Raw genomic sequence first — 22219 nt, 5'->3', positions numbered from 1 at the left:
TTTCTGAAGCTGGAAACAGGGAGAGACAGTCAGACAGACTCCCGCATGCGCCCGACCGGGATCCACCCGGCACGCCCACCAGGGGCGATGCTCTGCCCACCAGGGGGCGATGCTCTGCCCCTCCGGGGCGTCGCCATGTTGCGACCAGAGCCACTCTAGCGCCTGAGGCAGAGGCCACAGAGCCATCCCCAGCGCCTGGGCCATCTTTGCTCCAATGGAGCCTTGGCTGCGGGAGGGGAAGAGAGAGACAGAGAGGAAAGCGTGGCGGAGGGGTGGAGAAGCAAATAGGCGCTTTTCCTGTGTGCCCTGGCCAGGAATCGAACCCAGGTCCTCCGCACGCTAGGCCGACGCTCTACCGCTGAGCCAACCGGCCAGGGCGGAACAGACATTTCCAGCCCATTCTTTCCAGGACGAGGATCCTGGTTTGAAACACCAGATATGGTCATGGGCACTTTGAGGATGTCTCTCCTTCCACTGGCTTCCCCTTTGATAAGCAGGGGGTCTTCCCTGGGATGAAGTTAAACTGATTGAGTTTAGTTGAGTTTAGCAACATTCTTTGCTTGCTACAATCTGACCAGAACCTACTTATTTGTCTTTTGTCCCTTAATGTCTTCTAAATACTTGTCCTCCAATTAGGCAAGGGGCCTGCCTGTTCCCACATTCTGTCCATTTCCACTTTCTTGCTTTTTCCATTTGTTACTTGCCTTTCTATCTTTCGTTTCTCTGTAACACCTTCTCTTCTGCACGTTTTTCCTTCTTTTAACAGATGTTCCTATTGTTCCCCTTGTTCAAGACCCAGTTTCAGCCCCACGCAGTCTGTGAAACCTCTGTACCTACTGTAGCTCACTGAGTTTTACCTTTTCTTTTTTTATTTTCATATTTATAATCCGAATCATGCTGTTTAACACTGAGCTGAGGGAGAAATCATCATAGAGACCACCTAAGGTCTCCATCTTCACCCTCATCACCTGTCCTTTCTCCTCCCTCCTGGAGGAAGACATTGCCTTTGAAACGTTTTCTTTTAATTGAAGGGACAAATACAACAACATTAAAGGACAGAATGCTCTTAATTAATACAACAATTTTAAGTATTGCACAATTCCTTTCCAGTCACACATATTGTTTTAGATCAGCTCATAAACCTTTTTATGTTTAGCCAAACCCTCCCCCCCCCATTTAACATTATAACCCAAACATGTTCTGTGTTTTTTTCACAGTTATTGTAACAGGACCATAACATTCTCTCTTGTGACGGTAATGCCATCTGATCAAAGCCACTCTCCCAATGTTGTACATTTGATTGCTATGTCTGCCTTTTCAAAAGAATTATGTGTTATTATTATTTTGTTAATGTTTAGTGTATTGATTTTTGAGAGAGAGGAAGGAAGAGAGGGAGAGAGAGACAGGAACGTCAGTCGATCTGTTTGTTTGTATCCTGACTGGGAATCAATCCGGCAACCTCTGTGCCTTGAGACAGTGCTCTAACGAACTGAGCTGTCCAGCCAGGGCACATGCTATTATTGATTCCATCTCTTCTTAGCTCAGAGAAATTATTCTCTTCTCTTCCCAGGCACAGGCATCTACTCTCATGGCATAAGCTAATAACTCTTTGCAAATGATTTCCAGATTTGGATTTTTAGCCCTACCTGCCTCATCTCCTCGGCCTGAGCCTTACCTCAACCACCCACTGTTTGTGGTCACTTTGCTCCCTGGTGCTGGCCCAGCTCCTCACGGCCAACACATTCAGTTCTCAGTTGGTTAGAGTGTCATCTCAACATGCTGAGATGGGTTCAATCCTGGTCAGGGCACATACAAGAATCAACCAATGATGTCATGAATAAGTAGAAAAACAAATTGATGTCTCTCTCTCTCTCTCTCTCCTGTCTACTTTATCTAAAAATCAATAAATAAAAATAAACCCACAGTTTTTATTTTTTTTTAATTTAAATACAAAATTGGTATGTGGTTGTGTTAAAAATTCAAATGCTATCACCTGTATTAATCAGATGCAATGGTATTATAATCAGATGTATTAATATATAGGGCAAAAAGCGAACATTCTTCTTCTTAAAAATGAACTTTTCTCTCTATGTATTTACTTTCCAAACTCTCTCCACGTACTATGTCTTTTCCCAGTGGATAAACAAATTGTGGTATATCCATTCACTGGAACAGTAGTTGGCAACAGAAAGGAACAAGTTACAGGCACATAACTTAGATGAATCTCAAAAATATTATGCTAAGTAAAAGCAATCAGCCAGACACGAAGGGCTACACACTGTATGATTCCATTTTCATGAAATTCTAGGAAAGACAAAGCTATAGAAACATATCAGGTCAGTAGTACCCAGGTATGGGGGAAAGGCAGGGGATAGATTGAAAGCAGGCAGCAGAGAACTTTTTTAAAATTAATTAATTTATTAATTTATTTATTACAGAGACAGAGAGAGAGTCAGAGAGAGGGATAGATAGGGACAGACAGGAACGGAGAGAGATGAGAAGCATCAATCATCAGTTTTTTGTTACGACACCTTAGTTGTTCATTGATTGCTTTCTCATATGTGCCTTGACCGCGGGCCTTCAGCAGACTGAGTAACCCCTTGCTCGAGCCAGCGACCTTGGCTCCAAGCTGGTGAGCTTTGCTCAAACCAGATGAGCCCACGCTCAAGCTGGTGACCTTGGGGTCTCCAACCTGGGTCCTCCGCATCCCAGTTTGATGCTCTATCCACTGCGCCACCGCCTGGTCAGACAGCAGGGAACTTTTTAGGGCAACAAAAATCTATATATTGAATGTGGTGGTGGTTACAGGACTTCACACATTTATCCAAACTCATTGAACATGCACACTTTTAAAAAGGTAAATATTATCTGATTGAATTACCTGACTGACTCTACTTGCCTGAATTAAGCCTGACTTAAAAAAGAAAGAAGGAAAGAAGGGAGGAAAGAAAGAGAAGGGAGGAAGGAAGGAAGAAAGGAGGAGGAAGGAAGAAAAGGAATGAAGGAAGGAAGGAAAAGAAAAAGAAAAAGGAAAGAAAGAGAAAAGAAAGAGAAGCAAAAGTCTGAAATGGAATTTTCTACACCAGATGGTGAGCTAATTTTAAATTTCAATAGATAAGGCCAAATTGTACTCCAAAAATGGCTATACCAATTGACACCTCCACCAGTAGAATCAGAGAATGCCCCTTTCTCCACATTCTGGTACAAATGGATATTATCAATTTTTTAAGACTTCTGTCTGCTTGATGGTGAAAAATGTGATAATCCTTGATACTTTAGATGTACATTGTTAAGATCTTGTCCTAATTGCTCTCTATTTGACGTCTTTTTTTCTCTCCAAATCACCTTATATATTGTTAATAGAGTAATCCTTCTTGTGCTTAATTCTAATAATATCTCAAAAAAATTGTTAATGGTACTCCACTGCCTACAAAATGAAGTCCAGACCTTTAGCTGGATATTTAAGTCTTTGTTCTATTCCAGCTTACTTCATCTCTCATGTCCACTTCTGTCTTACTATTTTTAGTAGAAACGTTGGCTCAATTCTAGCTTGATGGTTCTTACTCCTTTTTCAGCTTTATTGAGATATAATTGACATTGAACGTGTATAAACTTAAAGTGGCCAATGTTATGATTTGATACGTGTATATATTGGGAAATGTTTACCATAATAAAGTTAGCTGACACTTCCTTTTCCTTATGTAATTACCATTTTGATGTTGTTGTTATGGTGAGAACATTATAGCTCTACTCTCATAGTGATTTTCAAGTACATAATACAGTATTACTAACTATAGTCACTATTGCTTTGCGTTAGATCCCTGGGACTTGCATAGAACTGAAAGCCTGTACCCTCTGGTCAGCATTTCCCCATGCCCCCCACTCCTTAATCCCTGATAACCACCAAGTCTGCTCTCTGTTTCCATGAGTTTGATGTTTTTAGAGTCTACATGTGAGAGCTTATAGTATTTGTTTCTCTCTGTCTTACTTATTTCAGTTAGCATAATGCCTTCAAGGCCCATCCAAGTTGTCAAAAATAACATGATTTCCTTCTTTTTAATAGCTGAATAATATTCCATTATAAATATATCATGGTTTCTTTATCCATTCATCCATTTCTGGACATTTAGGTTGTTTCTGTGTCTTGGCTACTGTGACTAATGCTTCAATGAACATGGCAGGGGTGCAGATATCTCTATGCCAGGGATTGGGAACCTTTTTGGCTGAGAGAGCCATGAACGCCACATATTTTAAAATGTAATTCCGTGAGAGCCATACAATGACCTGTGTACATTATGTGTTCCCCAATAAAAATTTGGTGTTGTTCCGGAGGACAGCTGTGATTGGCTCCAGCCACGCACAACCATGAACATGAACGGTAGGAAATGAATGGATTGTAATACATGAGAATGTTTTATATTTTTAACGTTATTATTTTTTTTATTAAAGATTTGTCTGCGAGCCAGATGCAGCCATCAAAAGAGCCACATCTGGCTCGCGAGCCATAGGTTCCCGACCCCTGCTCTTATGCGATAGTTACTTCCTTTGCGTGTATACCGAGAAGTGGGGTAACTGGATCACATCATAGTTCTAGTTGTAATTTTCTGAAGAGCCTCCATACTGTTTTCCATGGTTCTTGCTCCTGATGGCAAATCAAAATCCTGGGGAGCTTTTTTTTTTCCTGAAGTGAGAAGCGGGGAGGCAGAGAGACAGACTCCCGCATGTGCCCGACCAGGATCCACCCGGCATGCCCACCAGAGGGGCGATGCTCTGCCCATCTGGGCCTTTGCTCTATTGCAACTGGAGCCATTCTAGCACCTGAGGTGAGGGCATGGAGTCATCCTCAGTGCCCGGGCAAACTTTGCTCCAATGGAGCCTTGGCTGCAGGAGGGGAAGAGAGAAATAGAAAGAAAGGAGAGGGAAAGAGTTGAGAAGCAGATGGGCACTTCTCCTGTGTGCCCTGGCCGGGAATTGAACCTGAAACATCTACACGCTAGGCCGATGCTCTACCACTGAGCCAACTGGCCAGGGCCCCGGGGAGCTTTTTAAAGATGTGATTGCCTAAGCCTCATCTACAGAGATTTGGATGTAGTTGGTATGAGGTATAGGTGGGGTGCTTTATGTTGTGGTTTTGTGTTTTAGAGTCTAGATGATTTTATTATGCAGTCAGAGCTTTGAACCATTGTTCCTAGGGGTCTAGGACAGTAGCTAGATAAATCCCATGCTTTCCTCCCTTGATGTCCTTGTTCATGCCATCCCTCCACCTGGAATATCCATCCTGTCCTCCTTAGCTGTCCAAATCCTCCTCGTCCCTTTAGGACCCCAAAAAGGCAAACTCGTCTGCAGCTCCAGCATTTAGCTTTCCCTGATTTCCCCATCAAATAGGATTTCTTCCTTCTTCAGACATTCTGTAACTTCCTTCTGGACACTTACCCTGGTCTACTGTGCAACATCATGCAACATCGTTATTTTTTTAAGCTTATTGTTTCCACAAGGTGGTCAGCTCTTTGGAAAAAAACAAAACAAAAATGTAGCGAATTAATCTTGCTCATCACTCAGCACCTTGCTCATCACTCAGCACCTTGCTCTGTGGGACACTTAGCCGCCATCAGTAAATATTTTGTAAATGTATACTCTGTTCTGGCCTCTTTGTTTTGTGCAGTTGCTGCCTCTGCCTGGAACCCCCTACCCCAGATGTCCCCGTGGCTCACTGTCACCCTGTTAGAATGACATATATAGTCACTTATTTGTTTATTGACCATCTCCTCTCACTAGAATGTAAACTTCAGGAAGAAAAGCTTTTTTTTTTTTTTTGTCAGCTGTTGTATCCACAGTGCCCAAGGCAGTGCCTAGCATATAGTAAGTGCCCAGAAAATACTCCTTGAGTTTTAACGAATAAACTTTATGGACCTCTATCTTATTTTGTATAATCCTCGTAACAGCCCCCAGCAGGCAAGGTGGGCATCATCAAGCCCATTATCGGATCATCCTCAGAATCCTGGAGTTCTGAGCAGGACTATGGCTGCTGAGTTGTCACAGGACTATGGGGCTTTGTTTCACCTTCTCTCCCCACATTGTTGCCCTTTGCTTCGCTCCTGTGCGCTTCCTGTGCTGCTCTCATTCCTACCCGCATGTCCACGTTCCACCATTTCCCTGAAGACAGTTACTCCTCGGGACCAGACACACCAGATGTTGACCCACCCTTTGGGAGGAAAACGCCACATGGGCCCTAGAAGTGAACCTGGGACATAGTGGGCAGGGGATTTGGGGCTCCTAGTGGGGTATCCCCTTGGCCTCTCAGACTCCTTGCACTGCAGGAAGGGTACAGAGGGAGGAGGCCCAGAGTGGGGTCCTTGTAAACTAAGCTTCTTTTATATCCCCCCACCCTCAGCTGACAGGTCATAGTAGGTGCTCAGAAGTGTTCGCTAGTATGAATTCCCTCAGGCCTTGACTTAACCCCCTCGCATATTAGACAAATGTGTGGAAGTGTGTGTATACACGTGTGGGGGCATGCATGTGCACACACACACACACACACACACACACACACACACTCCACCTATAACACTCAGTCCAGCTTGCACTTCCAAGTCACACAATTTCCAGCTGAAACTGTGAGAGCCCAGGGAGACATTTATCTAAACACTGAGGCAGAATGCTCTCTATCCTAACAGAAGTAATAGTTTTATGCCTTCAGGGCTCAGGGACTGAGACCCTAGGGACCTCACTTTCCTGAGAAAGTTAGTGACCTTGAGTCATTTCTATTATCCCAAAGTTGCAATTTTTATTTCCCAATGATGTCAAGTTCTTCTTAATGGCTGAGTAAACATTTCATTTCCTTGAATGGCCTGAGAATTGAGAGGGGGCCTCATTTTTTTGACACCCTGGGGTCTAGTGTAGGTAGGTACTTAGTGGAGGCTGGGACCAAATCCAAAAGGTTAAACCTCTTCCCTGGGCAGGTAGATGCCCGGGTTCAGATCAGCAAATGTATAATGAGGGTTTACTGGTTTTATAGAGAATCCTAAACAGGAAGACAGCAGCTTTGAACTTCATATTAATTTCATTGGAGAGGTACAGCATACTTTCACAGAAGATAAAATAACGGGAGAAGACAATTTCTGAATTACTCCGAGGCAGCAGTTTGTGGTCAAGTGAAGTTGTTACACAATGAGTTCAGAGGATGAAGAAAAGTGTGAATAAGAGGTCTCAGATCCAGGGCCATGATATCCAGGTAGCAGATATGCTGGGACAGGCAGGGGAGTCGTGGCTAAGAATAGGGACTGTATATGATGTGGAGGCATAATAAAGTATAAATTAGGGACGTCAACAAAAGCTATCTTTAACATGCACTCTCAGAACATGTTATCTTCCTTGAAATGAACAGGTAGGTGCTTATAGGAGAAGGCCTGGAGCTCATTCTGAGCAGGGGTATTTTATTACCCCCCTAGATGGGTTGCGCTGCAAGGCTGGGCCTCATAGGGACACTGGACTGGCACAACGTGAATCCTTTTGCCAATGGAGATGATTCACATTTTTCATGTCCACCCTAGTTTTCCGGGCAGGAAGAGCGTCCCAGCTCACACTTTTAGTACCCTTGCCCAGTGCACTGCAACGGGATGCAAAGGTTCAGAATTGCCAATTCCATGTGGCAAGACCTTTAAACCTCAGAGCATCTTCAGAGTTAGACACCCTGGCACAAGCAGGTACCTGACAACCGCTAACTCCCTCACTGTCCTAATTTCCCAGTGACCTCTAACCCCCAAATGCTAATCCTCTGACATTCCCCCAATCTCGGCCACCCCCCAAGGGCGCTGCTTCTCCTAAAAAGGGCCTGGGCAGTCTCTCCAGCTGCACTTCAATTTGGTTCACCAGGCGCCTTCTGAAGGCCTACTACGTGCGGAGTGTGCGGGCCTCCCGGGCCGGGAGCGTCCTATCCCAATGATCTGGCAGGATGCAGAACCTCTGGACCGGAGAAAGGGTGGGTCGAGCTGCGTGCGCGCTTTTCTCACCCCTCTACTGCCCGTAGGCTCCCGGGGGAGAGCCCGACCTTTCCTCCGCTTTGTCCCCTCCGCAGCCCCCAAGCCTGTCCCCCAAACACAGGCGCCGCGCTCCCACCTGCTGCCCGGCACACCATCGAGCAGCGCGAAGCCCGGCACCGGAGGAGAAGCGAGAGGCCCGGCGCGCTCGGGCCGGCCAGGTTTTTCGGTCCTGACCCTTCCCGCGGGCCTCCTTCCCTCTCTCCGAGCGCCCCCGGAGGTGGGAGCCGGCGTGGGGTGCGGGCCACCTCCCGGGGGAGGACCCGGGCCCGGCCCGCGCCGCGCAGTCCCGGCGCATCCGCGCCCGCCGCCCGGCCACCCTGCAGGCAGGCAGGCAGGCGCCCGATCGGCCGGGAGGTGGTGCTCGCCTCCCCGCGCCCGGGCCCGCGCGTTGCCGGGCAGCGGCTCCGAGGCTCCGAAGGGGGCGGAGCGGCGAGGCCGGCGTGCGGCTGGCGGCCCCAGTCCGCGGTTCCGGCCCCCGGCCCGCCCCCGCCTCGCCGGCCTCCCTCCGCGCCGGTGCGCGGCGCCCCGTCCCAGCCGCAGCGGCCGCCTCCGGGTCTAAGAGCGCCCAGCCGCTAGGCCGGGCCGGGCGCCGCCGGGACTGCCGGGGGCGCGGCGCCGACGCCGAGGCGCGGCCATGGACGGGCAGACCCGCGCCGGGGTCGCGCTGGTCCCGGGACCGAGCGGCCACGGGCCTTCCGCCCGCCGCCGCCGCCGCCGCCCGGGGCTGCTGCTCCCCGGCCTCTGGCTGCTGCTGCTGGCCTGGCCGACCTCGTGCGCCCCAGGTAAGCACCGCGGAGACCCTCGGGCCGCCGCCGCGACCCTGCCTGCCTTTATTGCTGCTATTTTCAAAATCCTGCTTCCTTCGCCCATCCTCTTTTATTCTCCACCGCTCCCTCGCCCTCCTTTCTTGAGATGCTTTTACATTTCTTCTCGGGCCCAGCATATAAAGGCACGGAGAAAAGAAAAGAAAAGGAGAAAGCAAGCGGTTTGTGGCCAACCTTGTCAATGATCTGCAAAGCTATCCTGTTATCCTCGGAGCCCGAGGCGGGTCTGGTGGCTTCTTCATCTCAGAATATGCCTTTCCCCCCCCTGCAGAATGGAGGCAGTGGAATTGTATTTGTGCATGGCCGTTATCAATATGGTGTATCAAATATTTGGGAATACTTTATTGTCCAGTAGAAGGGGGACATTCGGCGTGTGTGTTCTTTAAAACGGCATTGCATTACTCTGAGGAGCCCTGCCTCCCCCAGATGCAGGGAGACTGGCGGTGTCCCCCAGTGCACCAGGACACAAAGAACATTCAAAGAATATCTCTTGGAAAGCGCCCTGGCCATGGGTCTTTCCAGGGAACCAGCGATTGCTTTTACTTCTGCAAAGGCATTGGTACAATAGACTGTGAAAATATTGTGATTCTTAAGTGTCAGGACATAAAAGGAGTCAGGGTTGTTTTTTATAATAGATGCTGTTTACTGATGGTTCGTCAGCATGGAATTAAGAGGCATGATTTATGAAGGAGTATGTGGGCGGATTTTGTTGAGGAAGTGATTTAATTCATATTGCTTCTCTGAGATGTTTATTTGTCCACCCTGGGCATGCACACACAGGATGGTGTGGAAACCATCTCTGAGCCAACAGGCTGGAAGCCAGTGGTTGCCCCTGGCACACACACGCTTGACCACTTTGAGGGCAAAGAGAGAAAGGTGGAATGAATGAGCAGCTCTAGGTGGGCACCGAGCTAAAGCCAAAAGCCATGGAAGCTACTCCAAATCCTCCCTTCTCTTGGGAGGAGGGCTAAAGGACTGCCAATTGGTTTTGGAAGAAAATGGGACACACTTGAAGGTGTCCCTTGGACTGCACTGCTGGAATTATAACTAGTGTCATGTAGGGGACGGTCCAGTAGAAGCCCAGGAAGGGACTCCAGGGATCATAGAATGGAACCACCCCTTTCATTGAAGAGGAAACTGACAAAGAGAAGTGACTTGCTCAAGGTCACAGGCTAGTCATTACTTTTCAGTTCACCCTGCTGCCCTGACCCATACACACCTGAGACCTCCACAAAGATTTCCCTTAGCTGGACGGAACCCTGCCGCAGAAAGCCATTGGGAGTGTGTGTGATGAAATGAGTCTCTTTCCTGCACTATACCAAGCATGCAAACAACTTCACCTAGCGTAGTGCCTCGGGCCTCAGTTCTGCTCCCTGTGTGTTCTAGCCCCGTGTGTCCAGAGAACAGGGGAGACCCTGGATTTCTGTGGGAAGAGTTGATTATGAAGACTGCCCTTGGCTTTAGTCAACCAAGACAGCCCACCTGATACTAATGGACTCATCCACTACAGGACAGGCAGACTAATTATTTCCGTTTACCAAGTCCTACCTGTGTTCCGAGCGCTACATTTGATATACAAGTTCAGTCTCCTGTGGGTTAGGCATCATTGCACCCATTTTATAGATGAGGAAACTAAGGCTGCAGTTTTAGAGTGATCTGTAAACTCTGCATTTATCCTCTGTACAGCTTCCCCATGTGAAAGTGGCCATCTGGATATAGTGCAGATGTGTAGAACATAAGCCATTCTTTTGATAAATCTGATAAGTAGTGGAGCTGTTTGTTCTGTCCCTCCATAACTTTCTCTTCTTTGGAAGCCCGTTCTTGTTTCCCCTCAACTCACAATACAATTACAGGCAGATCCCTGTTTTATTGCACTTCACGGGTGTTGTGTTTTTTACTAATTGAAGGCAAGGCCCCCACTAGCAAAAAGATTATGACTGGCTTTATTAAGGTGGTCTGGAACCAACCAAAGCCATAGTATCTCTGAGGTATGCTTGTGTTCAACCTGGAGATGTGAAATTATGTCCACTCTAGAGCAGACATTGTGGAAGCAGAGGCTTCATCCTTTCACTAATTTGTGCATTGGGTAATCGACTAGGAAGCAGCTGTCCTTAAGGATCCAATTGGAAACACAAAGCTGTGAGCAAGCAAGCGCAGCCCCCTGTGCGGACTGTTCACCGGCAAGAAAGGCAGTGAGTGAAAGCATTGCAGGGAAGACCTGTCAAAAGTGGCCCCTGAGCCACTTTTTTTTTTTTTTACAGAGACAGAGAGAGGGATAGATAGGAACAGACAGACAGGAATGGAGAGAGATGAGAAGCATCAATCATCAGTTTTTCGTTGGAACACCTTAGTTGTTCATTGATTGCTTTCTCATATGTGCCTGGACCGCAGGCCTTCAGCAGACCGAGTGACCCCTTGCTTGAGCCAGCGACCTTGGGTCCAAGCTGGTGAGCTTTGCTCAAACTAGATGAGCCCGCGCTCAAGCTGGTGACCTCAGGGTCTCAAACCTGGGTCCTCTGTATCCCAGTCCAACGCTCTATCCACTGCGCCACCTCCTGGTCAGGCCCTGATCCACTTCTTGAAGGCTATGGGGAGTGATATTGGTGAAGGGTGGCTCCTTAGTGCATGGTGAGTGGCACTTGATCCTGGGAAGAGGTTGCATGTCAGTTGTTCAGCCCTAGTCTCCTCTCTGTGCCACTAGGACCCTCTGGCTCCCAGTCCTGAGTGTTGTATTTTCATCATCAGTGTGGGGAGGAGGGAGGCTTTGCTGAACTTGACATAGTGGTTCTTATTCTAACGAGTAAGTGGTACTAGTCAGAAAATGGTATGTCTTAATCCTGTTTTGGATATCCTGAGTTATAGACACCAGTCCCTTCTGTGGCTGTGTGAAAACTACCTCCTCCACCAGGAGATTTCTCTTTCCTTGTTAACTTTTGTTAAGTGGAGTCCACCCTCCAGTTGGTCCCCTTATTTGTCTTAAATGTCTATGTTTTATTGATTCTTTGTCTATCTCCATTTCATTTGGCATTTTGAATGTGTCCTTTTTAGTTTGTTTAAACATTTATAAGTTTGGTCTTGACTGTTCACTGTTGTGGAAACAATTTGTAATACTTTGGACTTGCTTTTGAATGTTGTGTTTTTATGAGATCCTACACCCACAATGTAAGAAGAAAGAATTGTGTCCATTTCTTTCCATTTCTTTCTATTTCTTTCATATATGGGGATGTCTTTCTCAAAATAATAGCTTTATGAAAACACTTGGCAAAGAATTGGAAAATTACTGGAAGGTATAGAAAACAGGTACCCATACTCCCACAACCCATAGATAACACTAAATAGTTTTATCTTTTCTTTGTTAACATTAAAAAGAAAAATTGAATTACATGCACAATTGAATTTACTTTTTTCCACTCAGTATTGACATATGTACTTTTTCTTTATTAATTGTTTGAAAACAATGTTTTTCATCCTAATAATTACCTAATTATTTTTTTATTATTTCCAGCCTTTTTTTTTTTTTTGGCTGTTATAAACAATGCTGTGGTGAATAGCTATGTAGATAAAGCTTTGTCTATATTTGTGTGTGTGTGTTTTGAGTATACATTCCTGGAAGGGAAATTAGAAGGTAACAAATCTAAGGCCCACCAGGCTGGATCTGTGAGTGTTTTGGTCAGTGTAGTGGGGGCCTAATGGATGCTCAGTAAGTGGTTGTTGAATCAATCAGCTTTTTATATGAAGCCGTAATGCTGAAATTAACCCTCGCAGTTTATGTGGTAGCCTGATTTATATCACTGTCACTGGCACTGAATGTTATTTTTAAAATCTGTGTTATATAAATTTGTAATACATTACTTTAATTATTTTTAAAATTTTATTTATTGATTTATGGGGAGTGGGGAGCGAGAAGTATCAACTCATAGTTGCTTCACTTTAGTTGTTCATTGGTTGCCTGTCATGTGTGCCTTGACTGGGCAAGCCCAGGATTTCAAACCAGCAACCTCAGCGTTCCAGGTCAACAATCTATGTACTGCGCCACCACAGTTTAGGCCACATTGCTTTAATTTATTATGAGTTGAATATTTTTTGTTTATTTTGTGTTTGCATTACATGGGTTTTCTCTCTGTTTTTGCTCATGTATCTGTTGTGGTATATATGTTTAAATATTTCTATATTGTGAACTACAACCATTTATTTTCTCCTACGTGTTACATTTTCCCTTTCCAATGGTGTTTTAAAAATTTTTTATAGCATTTTGAAATTCAGAAGTTTTTAGGTTATTTTGATTAGCATGTTGGCCGTTTTGTTTTTCTATCTGTGCTTTTTTTCATTGCATTTATGCTGATGGAGGGTGAAGTTTTTTTTGTTTTTGTTTTTGTTTTGTATTTTTTTTGTATTTTTCTGAAGCTAGAAACGGGGAGGCAGTCAGACAGACTCCCGCATGTACCCGACCGGATCCACCCGGCATGCCCACCAGGGGGCGATGCTCTGCCCATCCAGGGCGTCGCTCTGTCGCGACCAGAGCCACTCTAGCGCCTGGGGCAGAGGCCACAGAGCCATCCCCAGCGCCCGGGCCATCTTTGCTCCAATGGAACCTCGGCTGCGGGAGGAGAAGAGAGAGACAGAGGAAGGAGAGGGGGAGGGGTGGAGAAGCAGATGCGCGCCACTCCTGTGTGCCCTGGCCGGGAATCGAACCCGGGACTTCAGCACGCCAGGCCGACGCTCAGCCAACCGGCCAGGGCCGGAGGGTGAAGTTTTAATCTGCTATCTTATTAGCCATTTTGAGGTGAATATTTGTTACACTTTTTGAGTGGTTTAGTGTCCTGTAAACAAAGACTAAGATAAATGTTTCAAAAGTGTGATCCTTTGCCCTTCTGCATCAACAACTTGGGTGTGGGGGTTGCTTATTAAGAATTTAGATTTCTGGGGCTCCCCTTTGACCTACATTTGAATTTTTGGTTGGGGTGCCTGGGGATCTTCATTTTTAACAAGTCCACAGCTGATTTTAAGGCATGTTAAACTTTGGAGCCACTGATCTAGATATTATAAATCCAGTAACTGAAAAGTTAATAGATTTTGAACATTAGAACAATTGACTTAAAATCGTGGCATTGAAACGGTGTTTTTGTTCTATCTTGTTTCTTTGGTTTTCTTTGGGTTGGGATAGAGACTTCATTTTAAGTCTCACTCCGTTCCCTTGGGAACAGCTGTTGCAGTTTTTGTCAGGAAATACCTCACTTAATCCTGAAAACAGAGCCCAGCCAGGGTGTTGTTGAAAGTCGCCAGGGACCCTGGAGCCACAGGTGTTCTCTCCGTGCCCTGGGTGCTAGAGACAGCTAATTACTGTAATTATACTCACCCTAGGTTGGTTTTCCCAGATAGGGAGATGCTGTTCTCACTGATATAATTTGTTGCCAAGTTGTGACCACCCACCTTCCTCTGCAGTGCTGTAAGTCACAGGATCTCACTTTCACATGCCTGGGCAGCACAGTTTGTCTGAAAGCACGCTGAACCGTGAGCTAGCAAACCTGTGCGTGCTCTTTCCTGCGGGTAACTGACTTTGTGACTGTGGTGACCACGGACAGGTTACCTTGCCCTGGGCGTCTTCATTGGTGTAGGCAGGGGTCACCGTGGTGATCTGAGTTCTCTGCAGCTCTTGCCTTTCACGCCCACATGTTGGTTACCTTGGAATGTGCTTGGTTACAGACAGTAAGCATCCTGTGTCTATCGAAGGCAGTTCACTCTCACCGTTGCGTTTTATTCTTTTTAATAAACCCTCCACTAGTCTCTCCTCTTGCACCTCCACCTCCAAGATACCTACTTTGATCTCTTTATATTTATTGATTTGTTTTTTCAGAGAGAGAGAGAGAGTCAGAGAGAGGGACAGGTAGGGACAGACAGACAGGAACGGAGAGAGATGAGAAGCATCAATCATCAGTTTTTCATTGCGACACCTCAGTTGTTCTTTGATTGCTTTCTCATATGTGCCTTGACGGTGGGCCTTCAGCAGACTGAGTAACTCCTTGCTCAAGCCAGTGACCTTGGGTCCAAGCTGGCGAGCTTTGCTCAAACCAGATGAGCCCACGCTCAAGCTGGCGACCTCGGGGTCTCGAACCTGGGTCCTCTGCATTCCAGTCTGATGCTCTATCCACTGCGCCACTGCCTGGTCAGGCAATTTTTTTTTTCTTAAAGAGAGACAGACAGACATCAATTTATTGCTCCACTTAATTATGTTCCTCTGTTGATTATTTTATTTTATTTTTTTTATTTATTTATTTTTGGTATTTTTCTGAAGCTGGAAACAGGGAGAGACAGTCAGACTCCCGCATGCGCCCGACCGGGATCCACCCAGCACGTCCATGGGGGGGGGGGACGCTCTGCCCACCAGGGGGCGATGCTCTGCCCCTCCGGGGCATCGTTCTGTTGCGACCAGAGCCACTCTAGTGCCTGGGGCAGAGGCCAAGGAGCCATCCCCAGCACCCAGGTCATCTTTGCTCCAATGGAGCCTCGGCTGCGAGAGGGGAAGAGAGAGACAGAGAGGAAGGAGAGGGGGAGGGGTGGAGAAGCAGATGGGCGCTTCTCCTGTGTGCCCTGGCTGGGAATCGAACCCGGAACTTCTGCACGCCAGGCCGACACTCTACCACTGAGCCAGCCGGCCAGGGCTGGATTCTTCTTTTTAAATAAATGTACTTTGTTGTGTACCACAGCTTTTTTTTTTTTTTAAGATTTTATTTATTTATTTATTTATTTAGAGACAGAGAGAGGGATAGATAGGGACAGACAGACAGGAATAGAGAGAGATGAGAAGCATCAATCATCAGTTTTTCATTGCGATACCTTAGTTGTTCATTGATTGCTTTCTCACACGTGCCTTGACCACGGGCCTTCAGCAGACCGAGTAACCCCTTGCTCGAGCCAGTGACCTTGGGTCCAAGCTGGTGAGCTTTTTGCTCAAGCCAGATGAGCACGTGCTCAAGCTGGCGACCTCGGAGTCTCGAACCTGGGTCCTCCATATCCCAGTCCAACGCTCTATCCACTGCGCCACCGCCTGGTCAGGCCCTCTGTTGATTCTTTTATGTGCCCTGATCAGGGATCAAACCAACAACATTGGCATATTGGAATGATGCTCTAACCAACTGAGCTACCTAGCCCGGGCCTGTTCTCTCTGAATTTTTTTCTTTGTCTCTTCCTTTTCCCCCCATCTTGCTTGGTGGTGCTATGGCGTGGAGCTTCTGGCATTGCTTTTCATTTGTGAAAATCTGACCTTGCTCCTGAAAGTGTGGTTCACACCCCTGCAGCATCATTGCCATCTGGGAACTTGTTACAAATGCAGATCCTCAGGCCCCACCCTGGCCTTCTGAATCAGAATCGGCATTTCACAAGGCCTTCAGGTGATTTTGCACACACTTGTGAAGTGTGAGAAGCACTGGGCTAAGAGGGAATGCCTCCCGTTCCAGTCTTCTGGGAGTGAGTGGTGTTGGATCACAGGGGCCTGAGTCAGCCCAACTGCTCTGGAACCTATCCAGGACTGCGGAGCCCTTGGGATGCACCTGCCTTTGGGATGGACTGCATCTATGTGAATAGTGTTTAGGAGCGCTCTTCCACTTCACCAGGCAACTGCAGAACAGAACAGTTTTCTAGATCTGCCCTGATTCATAACTCACTCATTCATTATGGACATTTGGCTGGATGTTGCGATATTGAAATACAGGTAGTCCATGGATTACAAACAAGATAGGTTCTGTAGGTTTGTTCTTAAGTTGGATTTGTATGTAAGTTGGAACAGGCACATTTATCTGTTAAATACAACTTAAATGTTTCTCTTAACATCGTAGTTTATTTTTACTTTTCTGTGTATATAAATACTTAAACATTTTCAAACCTGCAGAACCAATTTTGTTCGTTACCCAGGGACCGACTCTACTACCATACCGGCTGCTAAGTAGCTGCTATATTGAGCATCCCCCTGTCTGCCTGAAGTCCTTGGGCCTTCATGCCCTCCCTCTGGATTCTTCTCTAAGGATCATTCCCCGCCCCCCAACCTTCCCACAATCTAGCAGCTGAAGGGTTAATGCTCAGTTAGAGGAACCTCAGGACTCTGCTTTAAGCAGCAGCCCTCCGATTGGTCAGTGCACATGCCCACCTGTTGTATACTGTATTGAGTATCGCCAGTATCTTCCCCCCTCCACCTCTCCCTGCTTCCCTCCCTCCATCCCACGCTGGGTACAAACTATTCAAAATGTTGGTGCTGAGAGGGGGACCAACAAGAGAGGGAAATGATGTTATTTGAAGAGCTCGCTTGCTCTACCCTCCTCAGATCGAGGGCCAGCAGCAAAGACACATCATTTTTCAGCCCCAGGGCATGCTTCATGGAGACAGACCAGCCGCTGTCTGTCGGAGGCCCAGCTTCTGCTTTGGGAGGTGCTGTGTTTGTTCCTGCGGTGAAGTAAGGCATTGAGTTAGGGGACAGTAAAAGGGGGGAGTGGTGGTGTAGGGCCACCTGAGCAGATGAGTTAACAGACAGGAATAAGCCGGTAGGGGTGGGGTTGGAGGAGACAGGTAGGTATTGCTGGAGAGGGAGGCAAGGAGGGCAGGGGAGGAGTCTCTCAGGGATTCGGACGGGATGGGACCAGGGTAAGAGAGAAGGAATTCCTTTTAGAGAGGAGCAAGGCAGAATTAGGAGGCTGGATCTGGAGGCAGGGGCTCTGAGCAGCAGGTGACTTCATGGAGAGAGTAGGTGAGACCATCATCTGAGAGGAGCTGAAGTGTGAGGTGGGGTTGGGGGCTTGAGAAAATACAGCTGGTATCTGGAGGAAATTGCGAAGAGGAGACTGAACCAATTGCTTCTCTGGCAGTCCTGGGTGGCCTGAGCCTTGTGGGGAAATGAGCAGGTGACAGGGGTCCTAGGTCCTGCTGGGGTGAGGGTGTCTAGACGGGAGGTCAGGGGCTTTGAAGGCTCCTCCTCCTGGTTGGCAAGTAGTTCACAGTCCCCTGGAGTCACTTGGAAACTCTCCTTGCTTCTTTCTTTGATCCCTTGTCTCCTGTGGGGCCTGTGGAAGGAACCCCCCATCACTACTGTTTTGGGTGATAGGATTCACTGGGGAGCCAGACTGCCTGCAGGGCTGCTTTAAACACTGGGTGACAACTACTGGGAAGCTTTCAAAGGGGGGGAGCCTCCAGCGTACAAAACAAACCGTCTTCCGAAGCCAGCTTCTAGGGGGAACTTGGGCAAAGCCCAGGAGACAGGTATGAACTGGTGGGAAGTTGCTGGGCCTTTGCTACTGCGGGCGTGGCCCAAGGACAAGCAGCATCAGTACCACTTGTTGGGAAGGCAGACTGTCAGGCCCCGCCCCAGACTCTCCCTTTGAAGAGTATCTGCTGGTGATCTGTGTGCACACTTGGCCGGCCTAGGTGTCTCATTGAGGTTGGGTGCATTTCGAAGATTTTTGGTTATCTCCTAATTAGTGGGGAGAAAAATTCAACCTAAATTTCAGGGTGATTGGGGAAATGGAGAGGAGCAGAAGCAGTGGGTTCTGGGCTGAGCTAGTGTCCGGCTGGGTGCATAGCCTGAGCGCCTCTGGAAGCCTTTGTCCCGTCGTCTTCTGCTTCCTTGCACGGATCTCAGCGGGAGTCAGGGAGGGGGAGTGACAGCCAAGGATTTCAGAAGCATCTGGAGCTAGTGGAAGCACACAGGTGTCAAAACGGAGGTGGAAGCAACCCAAGTGTCCATCAGCCAATGCATAGGTGGACAAAATGTGGTATATACATACAACGGGGCTATTAATCCTTCTTAGAAAAGAGAGAAATCTTGACACAGGCTCGACACCATGAACCTTTGCATCATGCTGAGTGAAAGAAGCCAGTCACAAAAGGACACACAATGTATGAGTCCACTTAGATGAGGTGCCAAGAGTCATTAGAATCATGGGGACAGACAGGAGAATGGTGGTTGGAAGGGGCCGGGGGGAGGCAGGAGGCGGAAGTGAAATGCGTGTTTAATGGGCGCAGAGTTTCAGTTTTGCAAGATGAGCAGAGTTGGCTGCACAGCAATGTGAATATACTTAACACTACTTACTGGAGACTTAGAAATGGGTGATAGGGTAACTTTGTTATGTGGTTTTTTTTAAAACCACAATTATTAACAAAAAAACCCCCAAAACCCAAAGTGAGGCTGAGTGGGCACTAGCTGGTAGGTTAGTAGGAGTGAGCAGTGGTCAGAGCTGGGAGCCGCAGTGCTCTGGGGCTGGGCAGGGGCATACAACAGACAGGTTGGGAACAGGCGGGCTGGGGCAGGTGACAGCTTGGGAGAGAAGGGCGATGGGCGCGTGCTAGGTCTGGGTGGTGGTAACTGTGGCGAGTTGAGGGGAGCAAGTCAGTGGCTGGTGGCTAGGACAGTCACTTGCTCTGTGGCACCAACAAGGATCTACAGGTGTCAGGACTGTTTCACCTCTCACCGGACCTCGCCTTCCTTGCGTTGGCAGGCGTTCTTTTTCCTGGACAGTCATTTGATGGAAGATGGGATGGGGGACAGGGCTGGGGAAGAGGAGTCTTTGGAACGGGTGGAAAATTTCAGCCTGGGCCTGAAGAGAGTCTCAGGAATTAAAAAATAAAAATCAGATTCTTCTTCCTAGCTCTTGACATTTGGCTTTTAAATATTTTTGTGCATTTTTGGGATTACAATAGCTTTATTGTTTCCCCCCCTCCCCCGATTATAAAAGTGATATGTGTTCATTGCAATGATTTGTACTTACTGTTCCCTCTGCCTAGAACATTCTTATCTCAGATATTATCTACATGGTTTACTAGGCTGCTTCCTTCAGGTCTCTGCCCACGTTTCCCATATTCAGAGAGGCCTTCTCTACCCATGTTTTTTTTTTTTTTTTTTTTTTTTTTTTTTTAAAAACAACCTCCTCCGTAATTCCTTGCTCCTGACTCTGCCTTTTTTTTTCTCCATGGTGCCTGTCACCATCTTATGTATGTTTCTGTTTATTCTGTCTCTGTCCACCAGACAGAAACCTCCACCAGGGCGGAATTTACCTGTTTTGTTGCGTTTTGTGTGTGCGTTTGTCCCACTGATCTTTCGCGTGTGCGTACTCTGTGCCAGCACTGTGCATGGGCTCTCGGGATGCGTCGCTGAATAAAATCAGCCGTATGGTGTGTTTCTAGGTGATATATGCCATGAAGCAATGGAGTAGATAAAGGGCTTTGAGGGTCAGGAACTGAGGTTTTAACCAGGATTGTATTAGTTTGCTGGGTTGCCATAATGAAGTGACACAAACTGAATGCCTTAAACAATAGAAGCTTATTGCCACACGGTTCTGGAGGCTAGGAGTTCCGGATCAAGGTCAAGGGGCCATGCTCCCTCTACAGGTGCCAGGGAAGGGTCTCTTCCAGGCCCCTCTCCTGGCAGTCCTTGGCTTGTGGCCCCGTAATTGCTGTCTTCACGTGGTATTCTCCAGGGGTGCGTGTCTGTGTTCAAATTTCCCCTTTTTATAAGGAGAGTCATGTTGGAGTAGGGTCCACCCTACTTCAGTATGACCTCATCTAAACTGCTTACATCTGCAGTGATCCTGTTTCCAAATAAGGTCACATTCTGAGGTACTGGGGGGGTAGGACTTCAACTTAGGAATTCTGGAGAGTGGTGGCATGGTATAACCCTTAACAGTGACATTTACTCTAAAGATTAAAGGAGGCCAAAGGGCAGCCATGCAAGGTTTGGGGAGATAGTGTTCCCAGCAGATGAAATAGCCAGTGTAGAGGCAGCAGTATGCCTGGTGTTGGGGGATAGAGAGGGGACCATTATGCCCAAAAGAGAGAAGGTGGGGGTGGGGGAGTGGGGGCAACAGGAGCAAAAGTGTGAGAAGAAGTGGGTGCTGGGGGGTGGAGCATCTGGGGCCACCAGAAGGACTTTGGCATTACTCCAGGTAATGTGGGAAGCATTTGGAGGGTTTAGAGCAGAGGAGTGACTTGGGGAGGCTTGAGATGTAAAATTCATTGCACATTAAACAAATTTAAGTGCTACAAAAAGATGTAAGGTGGCAAGTGAAAATCGCAGCATTCAGAGATAAACACTATGCTGTTGGAGCGTTTCTCCACTCAGATCTTTCCCCCTGCACCATATAAGTGTGTGTGCACGCGCGCACACACACACACACACACACACACACACACACACAAACACATACATATGCAAAGTAACGGTCTCATAGATACTCCATATGTTTGCCAACTTGCTTTTTTTCACTTTGCACTTTATCATAGAATCTTTGCCTTGCCAGCAAGCCTCACTGCACTGCATGGCTTTATTGGATGCTGTGGATTTTCCATACTTTAACCAGTTCCCTGCCGATGGAGAATTATACTGCTTTCAGCTTTTGCTGTGATTAAAAAAACAAAACAAAATTACTGTGAGAATCTTTGTACATCTATCTTCACATGCCTTTCTAATTATTTCCTTAGGATACATTCCCAGAAATGGAACTGCTGGACTAGGGAGTATTCATGTATTCAATTTTGATACATATTGCCAAATTGCTCTCTAGAAAGTCTGAAGCAATTGACATTCATTCTCTCTAGTAATGAATCAGTGTCCTCCCTAATGTAGGCTGTTACAAATTGTTATTGTCTTTGCCAAATTCATAGGTGAGGAAAAAAAAAAAACACCTCTTAGATTGTTCATTGGCATTGGAGTCCCCTTTGCTGTCCTTTCTCTGGTTCTCTCCAGAAATCTCAGAGCTGCCCTGGGAATAATTATTCAACAGTTACAGAGTGCTAGCCATGTGCTAGGCATAGTGTATCTTGTTTAATCTATACAACGATTCAGCTGTTATTACTTTACCCCCATTTTTCAGATGAGGAAAATAAAGATTAGAGAGTTTCACTGACTTGCTCAAGGTTTCACAGCTAGTAGGAGTCCTTGTTACAAGAGGATGGGCATGTGCATCCTCTGGCCAGGGTGTCCTTTGCTCAGGGTCCATGTTTAAGAATGACTCTATGATCTCTGCCATTGAAGTCCCCAATCACAGGTTTTGCTTGCTTGCTGGAGTGAACTCTGTGGACAGGGAGCCGCAGTCGAGTCACCTGTGGCCCCTGGCCAGCCCCCTGCCCGAGTCAGAAGTCCTGGTTGGAAAAAGGCACACCCAAACACCGGCACATACAAGGGACTCACCAAATTGTGGTTAAAAGAATCAGACTTTTAAAAGCTAAAGCATTGTATGGAGGTGCCATTTTCTCTTATTTCATCAGATGAAAATAATAAAAATTTAAAAATAAAAAATGTCAGGATGTTAAAATATATCTTACGGATCCATATCCCACATCCTCCAGCGCAGAGGATAATATTTTTTTATACCGAGCTTG

At 47.0% G+C, this 22219-nt stretch overlaps 1 protein-coding gene across 4 annotated transcripts in view; it reads left to right on the top strand.

The window, feature by feature from the left end:
• The first annotated feature begins 8554 nt into the window (after nt 1-8554).
• Nucleotides 8555-22219, top strand: part of KIAA1549 (KIAA1549 ortholog) — a 134883-nt gene continuing 121218 nt past the window's right edge. For all 4 annotated transcript variants that reach the window (XR_010748833.1, XM_066362826.1, XM_066362825.1 and 1 more), the window contains exon 1: nt 8555-8821. Coding sequence is in view for 3 of the 4 variants with exons in the window: in XM_066362826.1 (XP_066218923.1) it covers nt 8674-8821 (148 nt within the window). In the remaining variant the exon portion in view is untranslated. The remainder of the gene's footprint in view (nt 8822-22219) is intronic.

Source organism: Saccopteryx leptura, chromosome 2 (assembly GCF_036850995.1).
Source record: "Saccopteryx leptura isolate mSacLep1 chromosome 2, mSacLep1_pri_phased_curated, whole genome shotgun sequence".
NCBI lineage: Eukaryota > Metazoa > Chordata > Mammalia > Chiroptera > Emballonuridae > Saccopteryx > Saccopteryx leptura.
This window is presented reverse-complemented; position numbering and strand designations above follow the sequence as displayed.